This window comes from Erythranthe guttata, chromosome 6 (assembly GCF_056151865.1).
Source record: "Erythranthe guttata isolate IM_541 chromosome 6, IM_541, whole genome shotgun sequence".
Taxonomy (NCBI): domain Eukaryota; kingdom Viridiplantae; phylum Streptophyta; class Magnoliopsida; order Lamiales; family Phrymaceae; genus Erythranthe; species Erythranthe guttata.
This window is the reverse complement of record NC_142538.1, coordinates 4,551,684-4,568,833: the sequence shown is the minus strand read 5'-3', so window position 1 is coordinate 4,568,833 and position 17,150 is coordinate 4,551,684. Positions and strand designations below refer to the sequence as shown.

The 17,150-nt window shown below is 37.2% G+C and overlaps 4 protein-coding genes and 1 long non-coding RNA gene across 6 annotated transcripts; 3 read left to right on the top strand and 2 right to left on the bottom strand.

Moving 5' to 3' along the window:
• Window positions 1-266: 266 nt before the first annotated feature.
• Window positions 267-4,389, top strand: LOC105977675 (uncharacterized). The gene is made up of 9 exons (XM_013003016.2): window positions 267-669; window positions 1,405-1,648; window positions 1,738-1,887; window positions 2,576-2,633; window positions 2,717-2,809; window positions 3,099-3,197; window positions 3,438-3,529; window positions 3,676-3,735; window positions 3,836-4,389. The coding sequence occupies exons 1-9, from the start codon at window positions 479-481 to the stop codon at window positions 4,073-4,075; spliced, it is 1,227 nt and encodes a 408-aa protein (XP_012858470.2). The 5' UTR covers window positions 267-478; the 3' UTR covers window positions 4,076-4,389.
• A 927-nt stretch (window positions 4,390-5,316) lies between these two features.
• LOC148769932 (uncharacterized) lies at window positions 5,317-6,759 on the bottom strand. Of its 2 annotated transcripts, none has more exons than XR_016031733.1 (3): window positions 6,125-6,759; window positions 5,910-5,958; window positions 5,317-5,809 (listed from the first exon to the last, which is right to left on the bottom strand). It is a non-coding gene; the product is annotated as an uncharacterized LOC148769932 (long non-coding RNA). The 2 variants fall into 2 exon arrangements; XR_016031734.1 differs by having other exon boundaries at window positions 5,317-5,396.
• Window positions 6,760-8,165: 1,406 nt separating this feature from the next.
• Window positions 8,166-10,185, top strand: LOC105977958 (UNC93-like protein 1). Its single transcript, XM_013003358.2, has 2 exons — window positions 8,166-9,603; window positions 9,717-10,185. The coding sequence occupies exons 1-2, from the start codon at window positions 8,432-8,434 to the stop codon at window positions 9,967-9,969; spliced, it is 1,425 nt and encodes a 474-aa protein (XP_012858812.2). The 5' UTR covers window positions 8,166-8,431; the 3' UTR covers window positions 9,970-10,185.
• Window positions 10,186-11,249: 1,064 nt separating this feature from the next.
• Window positions 11,250-12,273, bottom strand: LOC105977410 (uncharacterized). Its single transcript, XM_013002716.2, has 2 exons — window positions 11,744-12,273; window positions 11,250-11,631 (listed from the first exon to the last, which is right to left on the bottom strand). The coding sequence occupies exons 1-2, from the start codon at window positions 12,020-12,022 to the stop codon at window positions 11,401-11,403; spliced, it is 510 nt and encodes a 169-aa protein (XP_012858170.2). The 5' UTR covers window positions 12,023-12,273; the 3' UTR covers window positions 11,250-11,400.
• A 2,100-nt stretch (window positions 12,274-14,373) lies between these two features.
• LOC105977432 (uncharacterized) lies at window positions 14,374-15,138 on the top strand. The gene has a single exon (XM_013002743.2). It carries the CDS (start codon window positions 14,520-14,522, stop codon window positions 14,889-14,891), a length of 372 nt encoding a protein of 123 aa, XP_012858197.2. The 5' UTR covers window positions 14,374-14,519; the 3' UTR covers window positions 14,892-15,138.
• Window positions 15,139-17,150: the final 2,012 nt, after the last annotated feature.

The following is a 17,150-nucleotide window of genomic DNA, read 5'->3' as shown; positions in this document are numbered from 1 at the left end:
TTTTGTGTAAAAATACAGTTTCTGTTGCACCACAATTTGATATATACAAGCTTAAAAACACATATTATGATCATCTTGCTCCAAAATGTAGAGTTCGAATATGATAAAACGGGTACAAAAGTGATAATAATCCATATAATCTCGAAAATTCCACTAAATTTGAAACCGTAAGGGTGGACGTGTAAAAAGATTGAGGGGTGGTTGTAATTATCCAAACAAGAGGGGTTTTTTATAATTAGACCATACCTCAGGGGTTATTGTAATTTATTTATCCTAATTTTAATTTTAATTGAAATATTCGAAATTTTCTGTTCTTGGTGAACAAGCTAGCACTCTGGGTTTTACTAGGGCTTTGTCAAATTACTGCACTACAAATATCTTCCTTAACCCTCACAAATTTCCTTAAACTCAAATTGCTTTCCATCAAAATTCATTCTCGAGAACTCCAATTCCTATCCGCCCTATCAGAATCGAAACAATGAATTTGCTGAGACAGAATTCCGTGAGCAAGCTCCGAATCCTCGCCGCTCAATCCCAAATCGGCAGCCGTGCGATCACCGCCGCTCCGCCGCTGCTTCTTTCGTCTCCTGTTTCTGCACGTCAGACCCCTCACACTTTCGCCACCGCCGTCCGCCATATCCACCACCAGTCTCGCGACCCCAGCACTAGGTCTACTACGTATTTCCGTTTATTTATTTATTTATTATGACTGATTAGTTTTTCTATCACCTAAATTTGGTAGTGTTCTTCATATTACAATTTTGTGAGCAACTAGTTTTTGCTGTTTTTACCTTGATTTTTTGTGCGATTATGATTAGTTTTTCTATCACCTAAATCTGGTAGTGTTCTTCATATTACAATTTTCTGAGCAACTAGTTTTTGCTGTTTTTAATGATTAGTTTTTCTATCACCTAAATCTGGTAGTGTTCTTCATATTACAATTTTGTGAGCAACTGGTTTTTGCTGTTTTTACCTTGATTTTTTGTGCGTGAACGAAAATTATAGATGCTAAGGATAAGGACTTTGCAATTGTTATTATGAGTTACGATTCGTAAAATTATTGAATTCGTAAAATTATTGAATGCGTAAAATTATTGAATGCTGAAGATTTTGTGCTGAAACGAAAATTGTGATTAGTTTTTCTATCACCTAAATCCGGTAGTGTTCTTCATATTACAATTTATTTTGTGAGCAACTAGTTTGTGCCTAGTTTGTGCTGTTTTTGATTTTTTGTGCGTGAAACGAAAATTATAGATGGTATGTTAGAGTTTAAGGACTTTTCAACGAAAATTAAAATTATAGATGGTATGTTAGAGTTTAAGGACTTTGCAATTGTTATGAGTTACGATTCGTAGTAAATTAGTGAATGCTGAAGATTCACAATAAATTGTGGCTTTCGTGAAGGTACGACATCTCGCCACCCGTGAATTGGGGAATTCGGATTGTGCCAGAGAAGAAGGCCTACGTTATTGAACGATTCGGGAAATATGCGAAGACATTGACTCCCGGAATTCATCTATTGATTCCGTTTGTTGATCGAATTGCTTACGAGCATTCTCTGAAAGAGGAGGCAATTCCGATTCCCGACCAGTCTGCAATTACCAAGGACAATGTCTCCATTCGAATCGATGGAGTCCTCTATGTCAAGGTATGTGTTCATTCGGTTTTCTGGTGGGAGTTAAATAAATTTATTAATGAGATTCTAAGTTGAATGCTGACATTTTTTTTGTTCTGAAGATTGTCGACCCTAAGTTGGCATCGTATGGAGTTGAGAATCCATTGTATGCCGTGATTCAGCTTGCACAAACAACTATGCGAAGTGAGCTTGGTAAGATCACTCTCGACAAGACTTTTGAGGAAAGAGACACACTGAATGAGAAGATAGTGGTGAGTATTTGATGCCTGGTTATTAGTTCTGAATGAGAAGATAGTGGTGAGTATTTGATGCCTGGTTATTAGTTTGGCACGATTGGATGAATTAGTTGAATGAGAAGATAGTGGTGAGTATTTGATGCCTGGTTATTAGTTTTGCACGATTGGATGAATTAGTTTTGCACGATTGGATGATTAGTTTTGGATGATATTCTAGGATGATTAGTTTTGGATGATATTCTAGGATGATTAGTTTTGGATGATATTCTAGGATGATTAGTTTTGGATGATATTCTAGGATGATTAGTTTTGGATGATATTCTAGGCGCCACATAAAGTTATCATGTGTCTTGCCTTTTGCTTACTTTTCATGTTCAATTTATCAGTTCCAAATTGACATTTAACTGAGTTTGTAATGATTCTTGATTGTGATATGTGGGTTATGTGTGTTTGGTTATTCCTTTCTTCTGTATGCTTGTCATATAACTAGCGGCTAGGAAGAAACCATATGAAAGTAACTCATTCTTATAACGAATGGGGTATCCTACAGTCATGGTTACGTATGACTACGTAGTTTTGCATGGTGTCGGTTTTTAGCTTCTTTATTTTTGCACTGGAAAAGATTTTTGACTCATGCGTTTAAATTATCTTTCATCTATTTTCATATTTTGGATTGACTGCCATAAATATTCATTGTGTGCAGATTTCCATCAATGAAGCTGCTAAAGATTGGGGCTTAAAGTGCCTTCGTTATGAAATAAGTGGGTATTTTTTTTATGAAAATTTCGTTCTTGGGTTTGTGCTTCGTCTAACGTGCATCTTGGATTTACTTAATGAAAAACAGGGGATATAGCTCCTCCACGTGGAGTGCAGGCGGCTATGGAGATGCAGGCTGAAGCAGAGCGAAAACGGAGAGCTCAAGTTCTAGAATCTGAAGGTAATGGTTTTTTTTTTAAGAGGTGTCAGATTTGAATACTAAGGAGTTAGTTTGCATTTTTTTCATTGTGCCTGCAAGATAAAAATTCTTTTTCATGTGTAATGTGTGTCAATTTGGGTAATAGAATATATGAAAACTCGTTTAAGTACAACGTTGTTCAACCAAAAAAATAAATGAACTCTGTATAGCGATTCTGAGGCACTATATTCATACATCATGATTGCATAACTGTTACTTAGAATGTATATGAAAAAGATGCTAAGCAGTAAAATGTGGTACTCATATGCAGGAGAAAGGCAGGCAAATATTAATATTGCCGATGGGAGAAAGAACTCAGTCATCCTTGCATCAGAAGCTGCGAAGCTGGATCAAGTCAACAGAGCTCAAGGTTCGTTAACTATGAATGAATTCTGTTACGTATAGCCTTTTTATTCAACTCAGATTGTTATTGGTGGCTGAATGAGGAAATCGTATATTACTTTAGAGGTGCTTTAGTCTGTTAATCTTTCTGACTGATTCCGGACAATATATTAGTGAAGTGGCAAAGAAGTACAAATGTCTTATTATTCTTTTGAACATAAATTATTCTGTTGCATTTATTTATTGTTGATTTCTTATGTTATAACAGGAGAAGCAGCAGCTATCCTCGCTAGGGCTGAAGCAACGGCAAAAGGAATTGCCATGGTTTCGGACACCCTCAAGAAAACTGGGGGTGTGGAGGTTAGCTTCTTTCATCTTTACATGCAACGCTTTCTTTGTTTATTTGTAGAGAAAAACACTGTAAAACATTCCTAGTTAAGAGAAGCTATTTGTTATTCAGTTATATTTATTGCATTAACTGACCATTGATTTTGTTTGATTTTCAGGCTGCTAGTTTAAGAATTGCCGAGCAATATATTCATGCCTTCGGCAACATTGCAAAAGAGGTAAATCTCATATTTCAGCTTTTTGTGGTTACACTCGTGACTAGGAAGGCGAGAATTTTCCAATAATGTTTTATTTATTTTTTCCAATTATTTTTTGTAGGGAACAACGGTGTTGCTTCCAGCAAGTGCAGCGGATCCTGCAAATATGATGGCACAAGCCCTATCAATATACAAGAATCTGGTTGGCAATGCTTCTGGAAAGTTGCTCCCGGAGATGCACGAAGATGCTCTATCTTTGGAATCTGGTAATAAACAGAGTTCCTCAAAGGCCGAATCTGCTGACGAAGTTTCTCGTGCAGAATCTGTTTTCTCGCTTCAAACCCCAAAAGGCAAGAAGTGAGAAAAACATATTCAGGTAAAGAAAAGCGGGTGTCTGTGAGAGTTGCTTCTATTACACTTTGATGATTGATAAACAATTTTAACTGCTACTGCGTAGATTTTAACTATAATTGGGCAAGTGCCTTTTCTTTTCTTTTTTTTTTCTTTTTTCGCGGCATTTATTGCTTCGGATTTGTTATTCTGGCAAAGTACATTTGAGTTTTTGAGGGTAGGATTCGAAAGTAGAAATCATGGAGAAACTGTCCATCAGTACTTCTGGCTGTAGAGAGTGATTCTACTACTTCTATTAATTGCAAATTTAAACTAGTTTTACAAGTGTTTGTTGCTTACTTTTATTGCATTTTATGTTGCAACTGATTGATTGATTCCCTTGCTCATGTACTGTGTGTGTGCGTTTTTTTTTCTTTTCTTTTTTAAATCTGAAAGTTTCAGATTGATGTTTTAAATGGGAAAGTAATGGAGGGTTGTGATTCGAACCCCTCGATTGTGACCCTAAAAGTCTTCGTTTGGGGGGACGAGGGATTTTAAATTAAGTAATGACATAATTGCTTGCATTTATTTGTTTGGAATCGTTCGAAATCCTATCTCCAAGTTCCTTCTCCGAGTCAAATCCTTTCATCCAAACGTTGTCTAATACTCTTCTAAACGAGAGGGTTGATTATTTTTTTTGAATTTTGATTATCTAAGGATTTTGATTTTACTCTATGAGATGAAACAAAATACGAGCAATTGTTCGAAATTAAAAAAAAAAAAAAAAATCTTTAGCAAGTAGACGGCCTTCAAGATGCTACAAACGGTGAAATTCACCGATTAACTTAGATTATAGATTCTCATATTGTACCCATCCACATATATATATATACTAGTGAGGAGCACCGCGCAAGGCGCGGTGCCGGTGCTCGGATCGGCGGTGCTGATTAACAGGAACATTCCATGCTAGGTTACAGAATTTCATTCTATGCTAGGTTACGCAATTTCTTGATGATTGCATCGACCTGAGCAAAAGGAATCTCCATAACTGTTGCTTTCTTAACCAAGTACTAAGACTGAAGAATGTTCTTGTAAATTACGGTCAATAACAAGTATGCTTTAGGCATATAAGCAGTGATTTCAAATGCTAATGTTAATCATACTGTCAACAACTCTAAACAACTCTACAGATAAGTCACCCTTACTGCCGTGCCACTTTACAGAACTGTACATGAGCTGTGGAGCAATAATAAATGACAAGTAAAACATCTATTGGAAACAATAACCCAATATAGTTGAATGAAAAAGAGTGGGACCATTACAGTTTAACCATTCTCCGTCTTCATTGACACCTACAATAACATTTATACAAGCAACAAAAAAACGATGAGCCTGTCCTACCAGTACTGAAAAAAATAATTCAAGAATTTGTCGTGCCGATACGCGAAAAAAAAAACTATAGATATTTGCTAACAATGAAAACTGAATACCTATATCTACAATCACCACTCACTAGACACGATTATGCACCAAAAACAAGTGCAACTGGAAGGAACAACATAATTATAACAAGCGAGACGATAAGCACGCATACAATGCTAATCCGAATGCTAGAGCGATTAGGTAATATATGGTAAACCTGTTTTACTCTGTAAAGAAGATTCTAAAAGTTCAGCAAAATTCTAGAGGATAAAACAAACCTGCTTTCGAGATTTTGCATCCGAAAACATAAATGAAACATGGCATGCCGGCTTAAATGCTCCAACTAAAAAAATATGAGAATAAAAATCGACATGTTCTTCAATGACAAAACAGGAACAAGAACAATAATATTTAAGAATGTCGAGCAAGGGTTGAAACTTTACCATTGCCGAAAATTAACTCAAAATTAAATCAAATCGCCAGCAGAAGCACCTGCAACAAAATTATTTCAGAATTCAAGACCATAAATTATATCAGAATTATAACTGGATATGAAACAAATCCACAAAAGATCACATCCAAAGAGTATAAAGACTGCTCAATAATTCGTGAATAACATAAGCGCAAACTCTCTAAATGAGCCGACGACAACACTGACCTCAGCGACTGCCATAAAATAGACGCGGCGACGCCGGCCTGCCTCATCTTGTTCAAAATCCTGTTAATCGAGTCGTTCAATTTATCGATGCCGGTCTCGACTTCCGAATATCAATTTCCATTTCGCGCAGTGCTCTGAAACGGGGCATCAATGGAGGGTAGGACGGTGCAGGGGGGGGGAGAGAGGGAGGAAAGTAGCTGTTAGGGGGAGGGGGGCAGCTGGGAATTCTTGAGATGGTGGACGGATCCGAAAGGAATATCGGAATTTCTGGATGTGGAGGAGGAGGCGCGGCGGAGCAGGTGGGGGAAAGATGTGGTGGGAAGCGATGCGGGCGGTGACCGGGGCGGCGAGCGAGGAGGCGGCGGCGGCGGGCGTGGAAGTGGGCGGGAGTCAACGATTGCAGGCCTCCCGTCCCATGGCTGTGTGGAACAAAAGGGAAACCTGCTGTGAGAATTGGGCGGCAGAGGAAATCGAAATGAAGGAAGAAAAAGGCAGGGCTCTGAGTGGAGAAGAAGAGGGGCGGAGCGGCGGTCAACATTTGCGGCGGCAAAAGGGAGAGAAGAGAAAAGGGGGAAATTAATTAAATGGAAAAGAAAAAGCAGGTCGATCGTGCATTTTCGGGAATAAAAGGAAAAAGAAAAGAAAGCTGCACGGTGATTGGTGGATTAAAACGAAACGGCGCCGTTTCAGATTAAAAGAGGCCAAAAATAAAGCGTAGAAAAATAGGGGGGCGAGAATTGGGGGTTATGAACATATATATATACTTAATATATATATATATATATATATATATATATATATATATATATATATGTATACACATGTTCAAAGGCTTATATATTATGGGGGTGGGACCCAAGGCAGATCCTCAGCCGGCTCGCCGGCCGGTTTTCAAATAGGCATAACACGGACACGCACAAAACAACAAATCTTGATAGTCAATGTGAATAAATTATGTTCTGGTACATTTGTTTTTATCTTCAGTCACAAGTATTGCATTAATTTCAATTTATACACTATTTTGGCAGGTAATCTTTAGCTGTATTAATTATGTGGTTGAGTTGTATTAAGCTGTTGTTCACAACTATTGTGCTGTGAGCGAACAATGAAACGTTTCCTCGTTTCTCGCTGTCAATGTTTTGGAATTTTTGTTTTAACATCTCCAAAGGTTTCAATATTGATGTAAGGATTTGAACCCAATTTTCTTATTTATTTTTTTATTTATAATAATCAATCTGTTGATGTTGCATTTGAATAAGAAGTTTTGTGATTCAAATTCATAATATTAAATTGGGCAAATTATGGCTACCCATGAGATAAACTAAAATTACGAAAAAATCCCTCGTATTTGGATAATGTAATTACAACAACAACCTTTAATTATGTATTGGCTTATGAAAAAACTCGTCTTTCAGTAGCTAAATCTGACACCATACACGTGGAAGTATAAGACAACACACAATTGAAGAATGATTGTAATTACCCGAACATGAAGGGTTTCATAATTCAAGAATACCTCAGGGGCTGGCCGCTATTTGCCTTAATATATTATCTAGCGCGTACACGAGTCGAGTTGAACCAAACACATAGTTCTCCTTCAAGCTTATCTAGGTATTTTATCGAACTTTTAAAGTCTTTCTTAAGCTTGATTTAATAAGCAATCAATTTGAACTCAACACAAGCTTTAATAGACTATACACAAATGGAAACCGAATAACTGAATTTAATGCACACATTTGTCAAATAAAATAATCTAATTATGCTCGAGCTCAAACTCAAATTCACAATTTAGTGAACTAAAATATACATTCAAGTTTAGATCATTCTGATAAATGTCAAATACAGACCCTTAAAGTAAATCATTTATAACACTTATCCGTTAAAGTAACAAATGTAACAAGATACTCTCTCCATTTATGATTTTTTATTTTATCAGAGCTCCATTAAAAAATTAATATAAAACTTTAACTTTGAATATTTAAGAGATTATGTTGAATTTGGGATTTATATACCAAAAAATATTGAAGAAATGTGACGTAGGGGATCAGAATCATTTGCTTGTCCTTTAGCCATTTGTCGAATATCTTCTAAATAAAAACAAAATAAGATTCATTGGAATATGTGAAAAGAGAGTTCACATAATCTAATCCAGATGTCATTTAATTTAAGCGCCCAATGTCGATCCAAAATCCTCACACATTTAAATCCCCCTCCCCACTACATTTACCCCCACACTCAAAAATAGTGCACGCAGCAAAATCCCCCCCCAAATTTCTCACACTGCCAAATCGAAATCCCTAAATAAAAATGGGTATGGGTGAAGAAGACGCAGAGGCCGGAAAAGTATCGCCGACGATTCCGGTGAAGAGATCCATTTTCCGCTACAACTCGCCGCTGGTCCAGGTGGTCCTCATAGGGTTCGTCTGCTTCTGCTGCCCTGGGATGTTCAACGCCCTCTCCGGCATGGGCGGCGGCGGCCAGGTCGACCCCACCGCCGCCAACAACGCCAACACCGCCCTCTACACCACCTTCGCCGTCTTCGGCGTCCTCGGCGGCGGAATCTACAACATACTCGGCCCCCAGCTCACCCTCCTCGGCGGATGCTCCACCTACGTCCTCTACGCCGGCTCCTTCCTCTACTACAACCACTACCACCACCAGGCCTTCGCCATCGTTGCCGGCGCCTTCCTCGGCGTCGGCGCCGGCCTCCTCTGGGCCTCCCAGGGCGCGATCATGACGTCGTACCCGCCGCAGAACAGGAAGGGCATCTACATCGCCCTCTTCTGGAGCATCTTCAACATGGGCGGCGTAATCGGCGGCTTAATCCCCTTCGTAATGAATTACCACCGGACCGAAGCAGTTTCCGTCAACGACGGCACGTACATCGGCTTCATGGTTTTCATGTCCATCGGAACCCTCCTCTCTCTATCAATCCTCCACCCGAGCCGCGTGGTTCGATCCGACGGCTCTCGTTGCACGAACATCAAGTACTCGAGCGTCTCGGTCGAAGCCGCGGAGATTCTCAAGCTGTTTCTCGATTGGAGGATGCTGCTGTTAGTGCCCGCCTCATGGGCAAGCAACTTCTTCTACAGCTACCAGTTCAACAACGTGAATGCGGTGCTGTTCAATGTTAGAACAAGAGGGCTGAACAATATATTCTACTGGGCAGCACAGATGCTTGGCTCTATTTTCATTGGGTACATTATGGATTTCAGCTTCAAGAGTAGGAAATCAAGAGGGTTGTTAGGTCTCGTAATCGTGGCTGTTTTCGGAACTGCTATTTGGGGAGGAGGGCTAGCGAAACAGCTCGATTACCACCGTCTTAATTTGCCCGCTAAGAAGCTCGATTTTAAAGACGGTGCTGATTTCGCGGGACCCTTTGTGTTGTATTTCAGTTATGGATTGCTTGATGCTATGTTTCAAAGTATGGTGTATTGGGTTATTGGAGCTTTGGCTGATGATTCTGAGGTTCTTAGCAGGTGAATTTTTATCTCTTTTTTTTTTCCAACTATGATACACGAAAGTAATAAGGTTTGAAATTAAAGAATTTGTTACTGAATTATTATTATTATGTGTATGTGGTTTTTTGAAGGTACAATGGATTCTACAAGGGAGTGCAGAGTGCAGGGGCGGCGGTTGCATGGCAAATAGACACACATAAGGTGCCGTTTTTTAACGAACTGGTGACGAATTGGGCGCTCATGACTGTAAGTTATCCATTGTTGGCTTTGCTGATTATACGAGCTGTGAAAGATGAAAACGAAGTTGATGAGGAAAAAACTAACAAGGTGGAGCAATCTGTGGTTGTATCCAATGACAATACTTCGGTGAATACGTCTACTTAAATTGTAAAAATTTAGTTTTCACGAAATTACGGTTTGTGAGGGTGATGCTATGCGTGCATCCTCCTCAAAGAGGAATAGGTTATTGAAAAATTCACGTTTCTTTATCGGGGAATTTGTATGCAAGTGTGTGTTGGTTTCTGATTAAAATTTGTTATTACATTTCTTATGTGGTCCAAATTGTTTTGTATTACTTATCTCAAGAGATGTTTCTAATAACTCGTGACAGTAGTGGACTTCGTTAACAATGGTGCTTTCTGTCCTTACGAGTTGAATATATTGAAGAAAGGGAGGCTCTTAAAATTCTATAATCATGTTAGGTATTAAATCTTAGGCTCCGAGCAAAAGGGCCGCTAAAATAAACGAACTCAAATAAGTACGAGACAAGGTTTTGTTAAGCGAGACAGACTTAATTAGCTAGCATTCTCTAGGCGAGATTTCTTAAGTTAACGACTTCTCTTGTATCGTTTGAAGTCCCATCGATTCGTTGTTCTTATATTTAGACAGTTTAAAAGCTTAGTTTGTGACATTACCTAAGCACTTCGTCTTGCTAGCAGAGCAACTTTCTCTATGTATTGGTCAACTTGCGGCAACATTCGTAAGTTGAAACAGCTACTGAACAAATGGCCTGCAAATTTTTATATATATATATATATATATATATATATATATATATATATATATATATATATAAGGAGACGTTTATAAGAAGTTTGACCAGACTTTCGTATGTCAATTTATCCTTGGAGTATTGCGTATGTTCCTTTTTTCTTGGACATGTTATAACTTTCATCAGGATTTAGCTGTCCTATTATTTATGCATGCTGTCTATCTTTGCACATGTTAGAATGTATTCAGTTCTTTACGAAACAATTGTTCAACAGTAATTCTATTTCAGTTTAACATTACAAAGACTGTAAGCCATCCAAGAACGAGAATCATTTTCAGAAGAGGTACGTACACGAAAAGAATTTCGAAGATGACGAGCAATAATATAAGATTATATATATATATATATATATATATATATATATATATATATATATATATATATAATTAGAGGCATGTATATGTTGCTATTATGTGTAGTATTTTGAATCCATGTCATCCATCTTATGCAGGTAAAAGGCTGTTGTTAATTGCTTCGCGCCGAACGATCTTCGGAGATGCTAATTGAAGGTAACAAATTTGTCAAACGTGTATAAATCTGAAATATCGACTCAATCTTATTGGAAATATGTAATTATCTGATTTAGAAGAAACGAAAGGCGGCAAAACGAACGAATCCAAAAAAATATAGAATTTTCAATTTATCTCCCAAAATGAGTACAAAGTATAAGAAAAAACAAAAAGAAAACCTATCACATTATTTTACTTTTTAATTAACTAGGTGTGCACAATAGCTTTCGTGGTGGATTGATGATAATGATTTTTCTAGGCGGCAACAACAGTTTCCGCCGCCGCTTTCTTTTCCTCCTTTGGTGGCTCCTCTGCGGCTGCCTCTTTCACCGCCTCGGCTTTAGCTTCCTCTGGCTTCTCCTCCTCCTTAGCCGGAGCAACAGCTTCCACCGCGGCCGGTTTTTCTTCATCCTTTGGTGCTTCTGGAGCTGCTTCAGCTACTACTACCAAAGGTGTTTCCTTAATCTCACCTCCATCTTTCGTTTCCTGCAAAAATAAAATACCCTTATTCAATAAAAAGACAATTATCATAATTCCTTTGTCATTTATTTATTTTTGTGACATTATCGAAAATTAATCTAGTGAAAAATTTATTTACCTGGCTCACTTCTTTTACGGTCTCTGCCTCAGCTTTCTCTGCGGGGGCCACCACCGCTGTCTCGGCCTCCTCTGCCGGGACCACCGGTGCTGCTTCGGCCTCCTTTTCTGTGGGGACCACCAGAGCTTCTTCAGCCGCCTTGTCTGTGGGGGCCACCGGAGCTTCAACGGCCTTGTCTGTGGGGGCCACCGGAGCTTCGGCAGGTGGGGCCGGTGCTTCGACTGGTGCAGGCACCTTCTCGGCAGCCAAATCCTTTGGTTTGCTCGCGCAGCCTCCCATTATTATATCTTTTCGATTTTTTTCGAGCTAGGCGAGCAGAGAGACAGGAAAATAGGAGATGAGAAACTTCACAGAAAGCTTTTTATTATTTTTTTTTTCTTTTTTTTTTTTTAAAGAAGTATAGTTTTTATTTTTATTTTTAATTACTTTCTTTTTTTTGTGATGTTGAGAGAATGAGGGATGGGAGGAGGTGTTATATAGGAGGTGGAGATGCTGGTATTTGATTTGATTTGATGGTGCTGTTCAAACATGCATACATGTTTGTGGTCGGTTTTCTTTTTGTTGACATTTTCTTTTCAATTATTGCTTCAGCTTAATTTTAGTTATCATATTATTATTTTTTTATTTTTTTGTGGGAGTGGGAGGGCTTGTCTGAAAGTTAGTTATGACCGTTGGAGTACATGGATTTTACCGTTGGAGGAGGTGCTTACAAGTTACAAAAACCAACAAGTGGCGGTACTTTCAGAGCTTAATTATACTCCCTCCGTTTCTTATTAAGTTTTGTTTTTGGCTTTGCAAAAGGATTAAGAAACTCAATAAATGTGTCTTGATTTTAGGTAAAATATATTAGAAAGGCTAAAATAACCTTGATTATTTAATGATGTGATAAGAGAGAGTTAATATTTCTAGTTGAATTAATAAGGTTAAAACAGGAAAAAATGCATTTAATGCGGTATTGGAAATCTAAAGTGACAGATAATATGGAACAAAAATATTTTTAAAAAGAGACAGTTATTGTGGAACAGATGAAGTATTAATAAATAATAATTTAGTTAAAATAAACTCAAGGAAAAACTAAAATAAGAATAGATGCATCACACAAAACACACAACTTATATTGATAATTTATAAAACTTATTTACATTAATGAGCAACAATTTAGCAAAAAATATGTATTTCATGTAATTATACTCTGTAAGTTTGGTTAATTAGACGATTTAGAAAGCCTATTTGCTTAGTTTAATTACACAAACTTAGTTACATTGATGAGTAACAATTTAATTAAAATAAACTAAAGAAAAAAAATTTAAATCCTTAGTGCCTACATCATGAACATTACCATCACTAACACTAAACAATTTCTCATATTTTTCTTTTCTAATTTCCATGATCATTAGGTTATAGTTAATAAAGGGAAGTAGTGTAACCAAAATCGTATGTATGTGCGTGTATATGATTGCATATGTGTGTGTATGTAGGTTTGTGATTATGTGTGTGCGTTGTTTGTGGCTAAATGGCAAAACGTCGAGGATGGCAACGAGAGATATCGAGGGTCGAATAGATTTGACGGAGCGCAACAAAATTAGATAGAATCTGACATAGTGCAACTGGATTCGTACAATAACATGCGATATAAATTGCACTGAGCAAATCTTGCACGATCATATTATCTCTATAGTGAAACTTACCAATTGCAATTAGTGGAGCAATGCATGAGATATAATTGTGAAGACCATTAAAATTTATTTTTGATTTAATTAAATTCATACATTTAAACAACAATATTCTAATATGCCAGTACATGACAATCAATTATTAGATGCTATCAGGTTGAAGCCAACAAAAACCACCTATCACAACATCTTTCCACCTAATATCAACCATATATAGTTTAATTAATTATATATATATATATATATATATATATATATATATATATATATTTCCAATTTAGTTATATATTTTATTTAATTTATTTTAATTTGTAGATTATATATGTATATAGATATCACCTCATATGCAATGCTCATTAATATTCTTGGAGTGTACAAAGAATTAATTAATTAACTATTTTACATTTATTAAAAGGATAAATTACAACCACCCTGAGGTATGGTCAAATTATGAAAAAAAACTCTATTGTTTGGATTATTACATCTACCCTCTTAACTATGATTTTTTCTTACACCTCCACCCTTATGGTGTCAAATTGAACATAATCATCTAGATTTTATGGAACGTGGTCTAGTTTGTAGCTCGTTTTGGGTAAAAATACAGTTTCTGATGCACCACAGTATGATATATGCAAGCCAAAAAACACATATTATGATCGTCTTGTTTTAAAATGTGGAGTTCGAATGAGATAAAACGGATACAAAAGTGATAATATTCCATATAATCCCGAAGATTCCACTAAATTTGAAACCGCAAGGGTGGACGTGTAAAAAGATTTATAGTTGAGAGGTGGTTGTAATTACCCAAACAAGATGGGGGGTTTTGTAATTTGACCGTACCTCAGGGGTTGGGTGTAATTTACCCTTATTAAAAAGGAAAGGATCAAAATTCAAAGGAATAATGGGTCAAAAGGAATACCTTTCTTTCTAGAAACCCCCAAATTAAATTCCACGCAAGAGAAAAAAAAGCCCTAGAATTCAAACCTCCCAACCAAATTCCCCAATTACGCAAACAAATTCATTTCGTTCAATTCGAGAAGAAATATAAAGAAATCTAAAAATTGGCGATCTTCATCGATCGCTTTTGAAGGTCGGCCGAAAAAATGCAGTTGTTCTCCTGCAAACCGCCGTCAATTTTCATCCTCGCCGTTCTTCTGACCACCCTCCTCCCGCCCACCGTCCGATCCGATCCCAATTTCCTCAAACTGCCGTCCGATTACGAAAACGACGTCTGCCCGTTGAATTCCGACGCCGACACCTGCCCCGTCAAATGCTTCCGTACGGACCCCGTCTGCGGCGTCGACGGCGTCACCTACTGGTGCGGCTGCGCCGAAGCCCACTGCGCTGGGGCCCGAGTCAAGAAATTCGGGTTCTGTGAGGTCGGAAACGGCGGGCCGGCGGGCCAGGCCCTTTTGTTGGTGCACATCGTTTGGTTGATCCTCCTTGGGGTATTTGTTTTGTTTGGTCTTCTCTGAATTTGATTTTATTTTTTAGTTTCATTTTCTTCTGTTCTAATTGGGGTTATTATTTCATGTACCTATGAGGGAAAAATTACTTTGATTTTTGATCCAGATTCTTTTCTGTACAAGTAATCTTTTTCGGTTCATTAGAAGCAGTTTCGACATTCTTTTTTCATTAACGAAAGAACCCGTAGACATCGTTTCGATGTTTGTACATCAAATATGTGTTGATTAGTGAATTACGAAGAAGGTTGATTGATTAGTGCCTGTTTTCGATATTTTTTTCCCCTTTTTAATCATGTATTGAAAATCGAGGTTTATGTCAGCTTGGGCCGATCAGGTTTAGTGTATCGATCTTTTGAAACGACCTTTTTTTCAGCTTGCTAGATGAGTGTTAATTAAGTTGTGGTGTTCATTAAGAAGCTATGTTCATTGCCTAGACGATTCCATACTTGTTCTCGTTAAATTAGTCTATTTGGAAATGTTTGACACCAGAAATATGAAAGTTCGATTCGTTTATACAGAAGCTAAGAATAATGTGCGTAACATCGTAGCTTAGCCAATTTATCGTGCAGTTAGTACTAATAAATGCTTAATGTAGCTAATCGTTAAGTTAAATAGACGATAGAATTTGTCGAACTTGTGCTTCAAGTTGCTCTCAAAAGAGAGAATTTCGGGATTATGACATTAAATAACCGAGCAATATGATTAAGAGGTATGCAAAGTACCCTAATGTAGGTATATTAACTTCACTGCCGAACAGGTTGAAGAAGAAACTCAAGAATTCAGTATGTTTTCCTATACCAAGCATATTTAGCTCTAATCGAAAAATCTCTGAGAAAACCTGTTCGAATCACTTCAATTAATCGTCATACGGCACTTGCATTAAGGGTATTCATCATTGAGATACGTCTCGTAAATTTGTAAATAAAGACGATCTGTATTAAAAAAAAATTGTCATACGGCACTTGCGTGGTATTCATCAACGAGATACATCTCGTCATTTTGCAAATAAAGGCTATCTACATAAAAAAAATTGCAATAATATATAGCCTACTCAAGGTTCTGAAGTTAAAATTCAATCAGCACCGGCGGCAATTAACGGCGGCTGCCGCCGGCCGGTGAGAATGAAAGGGAAGAAAACAGGGACAGCTGAAAACTGCAAATGCTAATTGGACCTAACAAATATAAAGTAATCAAGAATTCTCAAGTGTTCATAAGCCCAAATCAGGCCCATTTAAAGCTGGGTTTTTTTTTAGGAAAAAAGTCTTACATAGTCAACGTTACTGTTAAGTAGGTAGGTAGCTGGTTGACTTTATAGTGCATATATAACACGTTGCTATTTATTATTGGCTGTTATAGTCTAATCCGAATACTTAACCCACTTTAAACTTGGAATGTATAAAGGGGAAACAAACAAAATAGTTCCTTTACTTAAAATTACGGTCATCCCTGAAGTAAGATAAATTGCGAAAAAACTCTTTTATTTGGGTAATTGCAATTACCCCTTAACTATAAATTTTCTTACATGTTCATACTTATATTGTCTAATTCAACAAAATCTTCTAGATTTCGTGGAATATTCTGTAGGTTATGTTCGTTTTGTGCCAAAATGCAGTTTCTGATGCACCACAATCTGATATTTACAAGCTAAGAAACACATCTGGAGCACGAATGAGGTAAAATGAATATAAACTGGAGAATATTCCACATAATCTAGAAGACTCCACTAAATTTGACACCGCAATGATGGATGTGTAAGAAAATTCATAGTTAAGGGGAGCGGTTGTAATAACCCATACATTAAGAATTTTTTCGTAATTTGACCATAACTCAGAGGGTAAACTTGAGTTACCCATGTTTTTTATATATATATATATATATATTTTTGAACTTTGATTACATTGATTCTAAGCATGAGTCAGAAAAAAAGAAAAATTGAAATAAATACCAAAAGATTTGTTTCCCTATCATGAAGGATCGAATTTAAGGCCGGTCAATGTTTTTTATAAAGTCAAATCATGAAATTAAAAGTCCTAACATTTAATTATCTTTATTGAGTATATTTCTAATGATCCAAGTATTGTTGCATTTGTTGAATAATAATAATAATAATGTTACTGAAATAGGGGCATGACTGGATTTGGGGTGTCGAGATCTCACGTGCGGAGCGCGTGCAGCTCCGTCTCACTCGGATTGACTTTTGACTTCCGGGCGAAACCACTTTTTAAGCCTCAAAATAATGAGAAATTGGAATTTCATCCGCATTTGGCC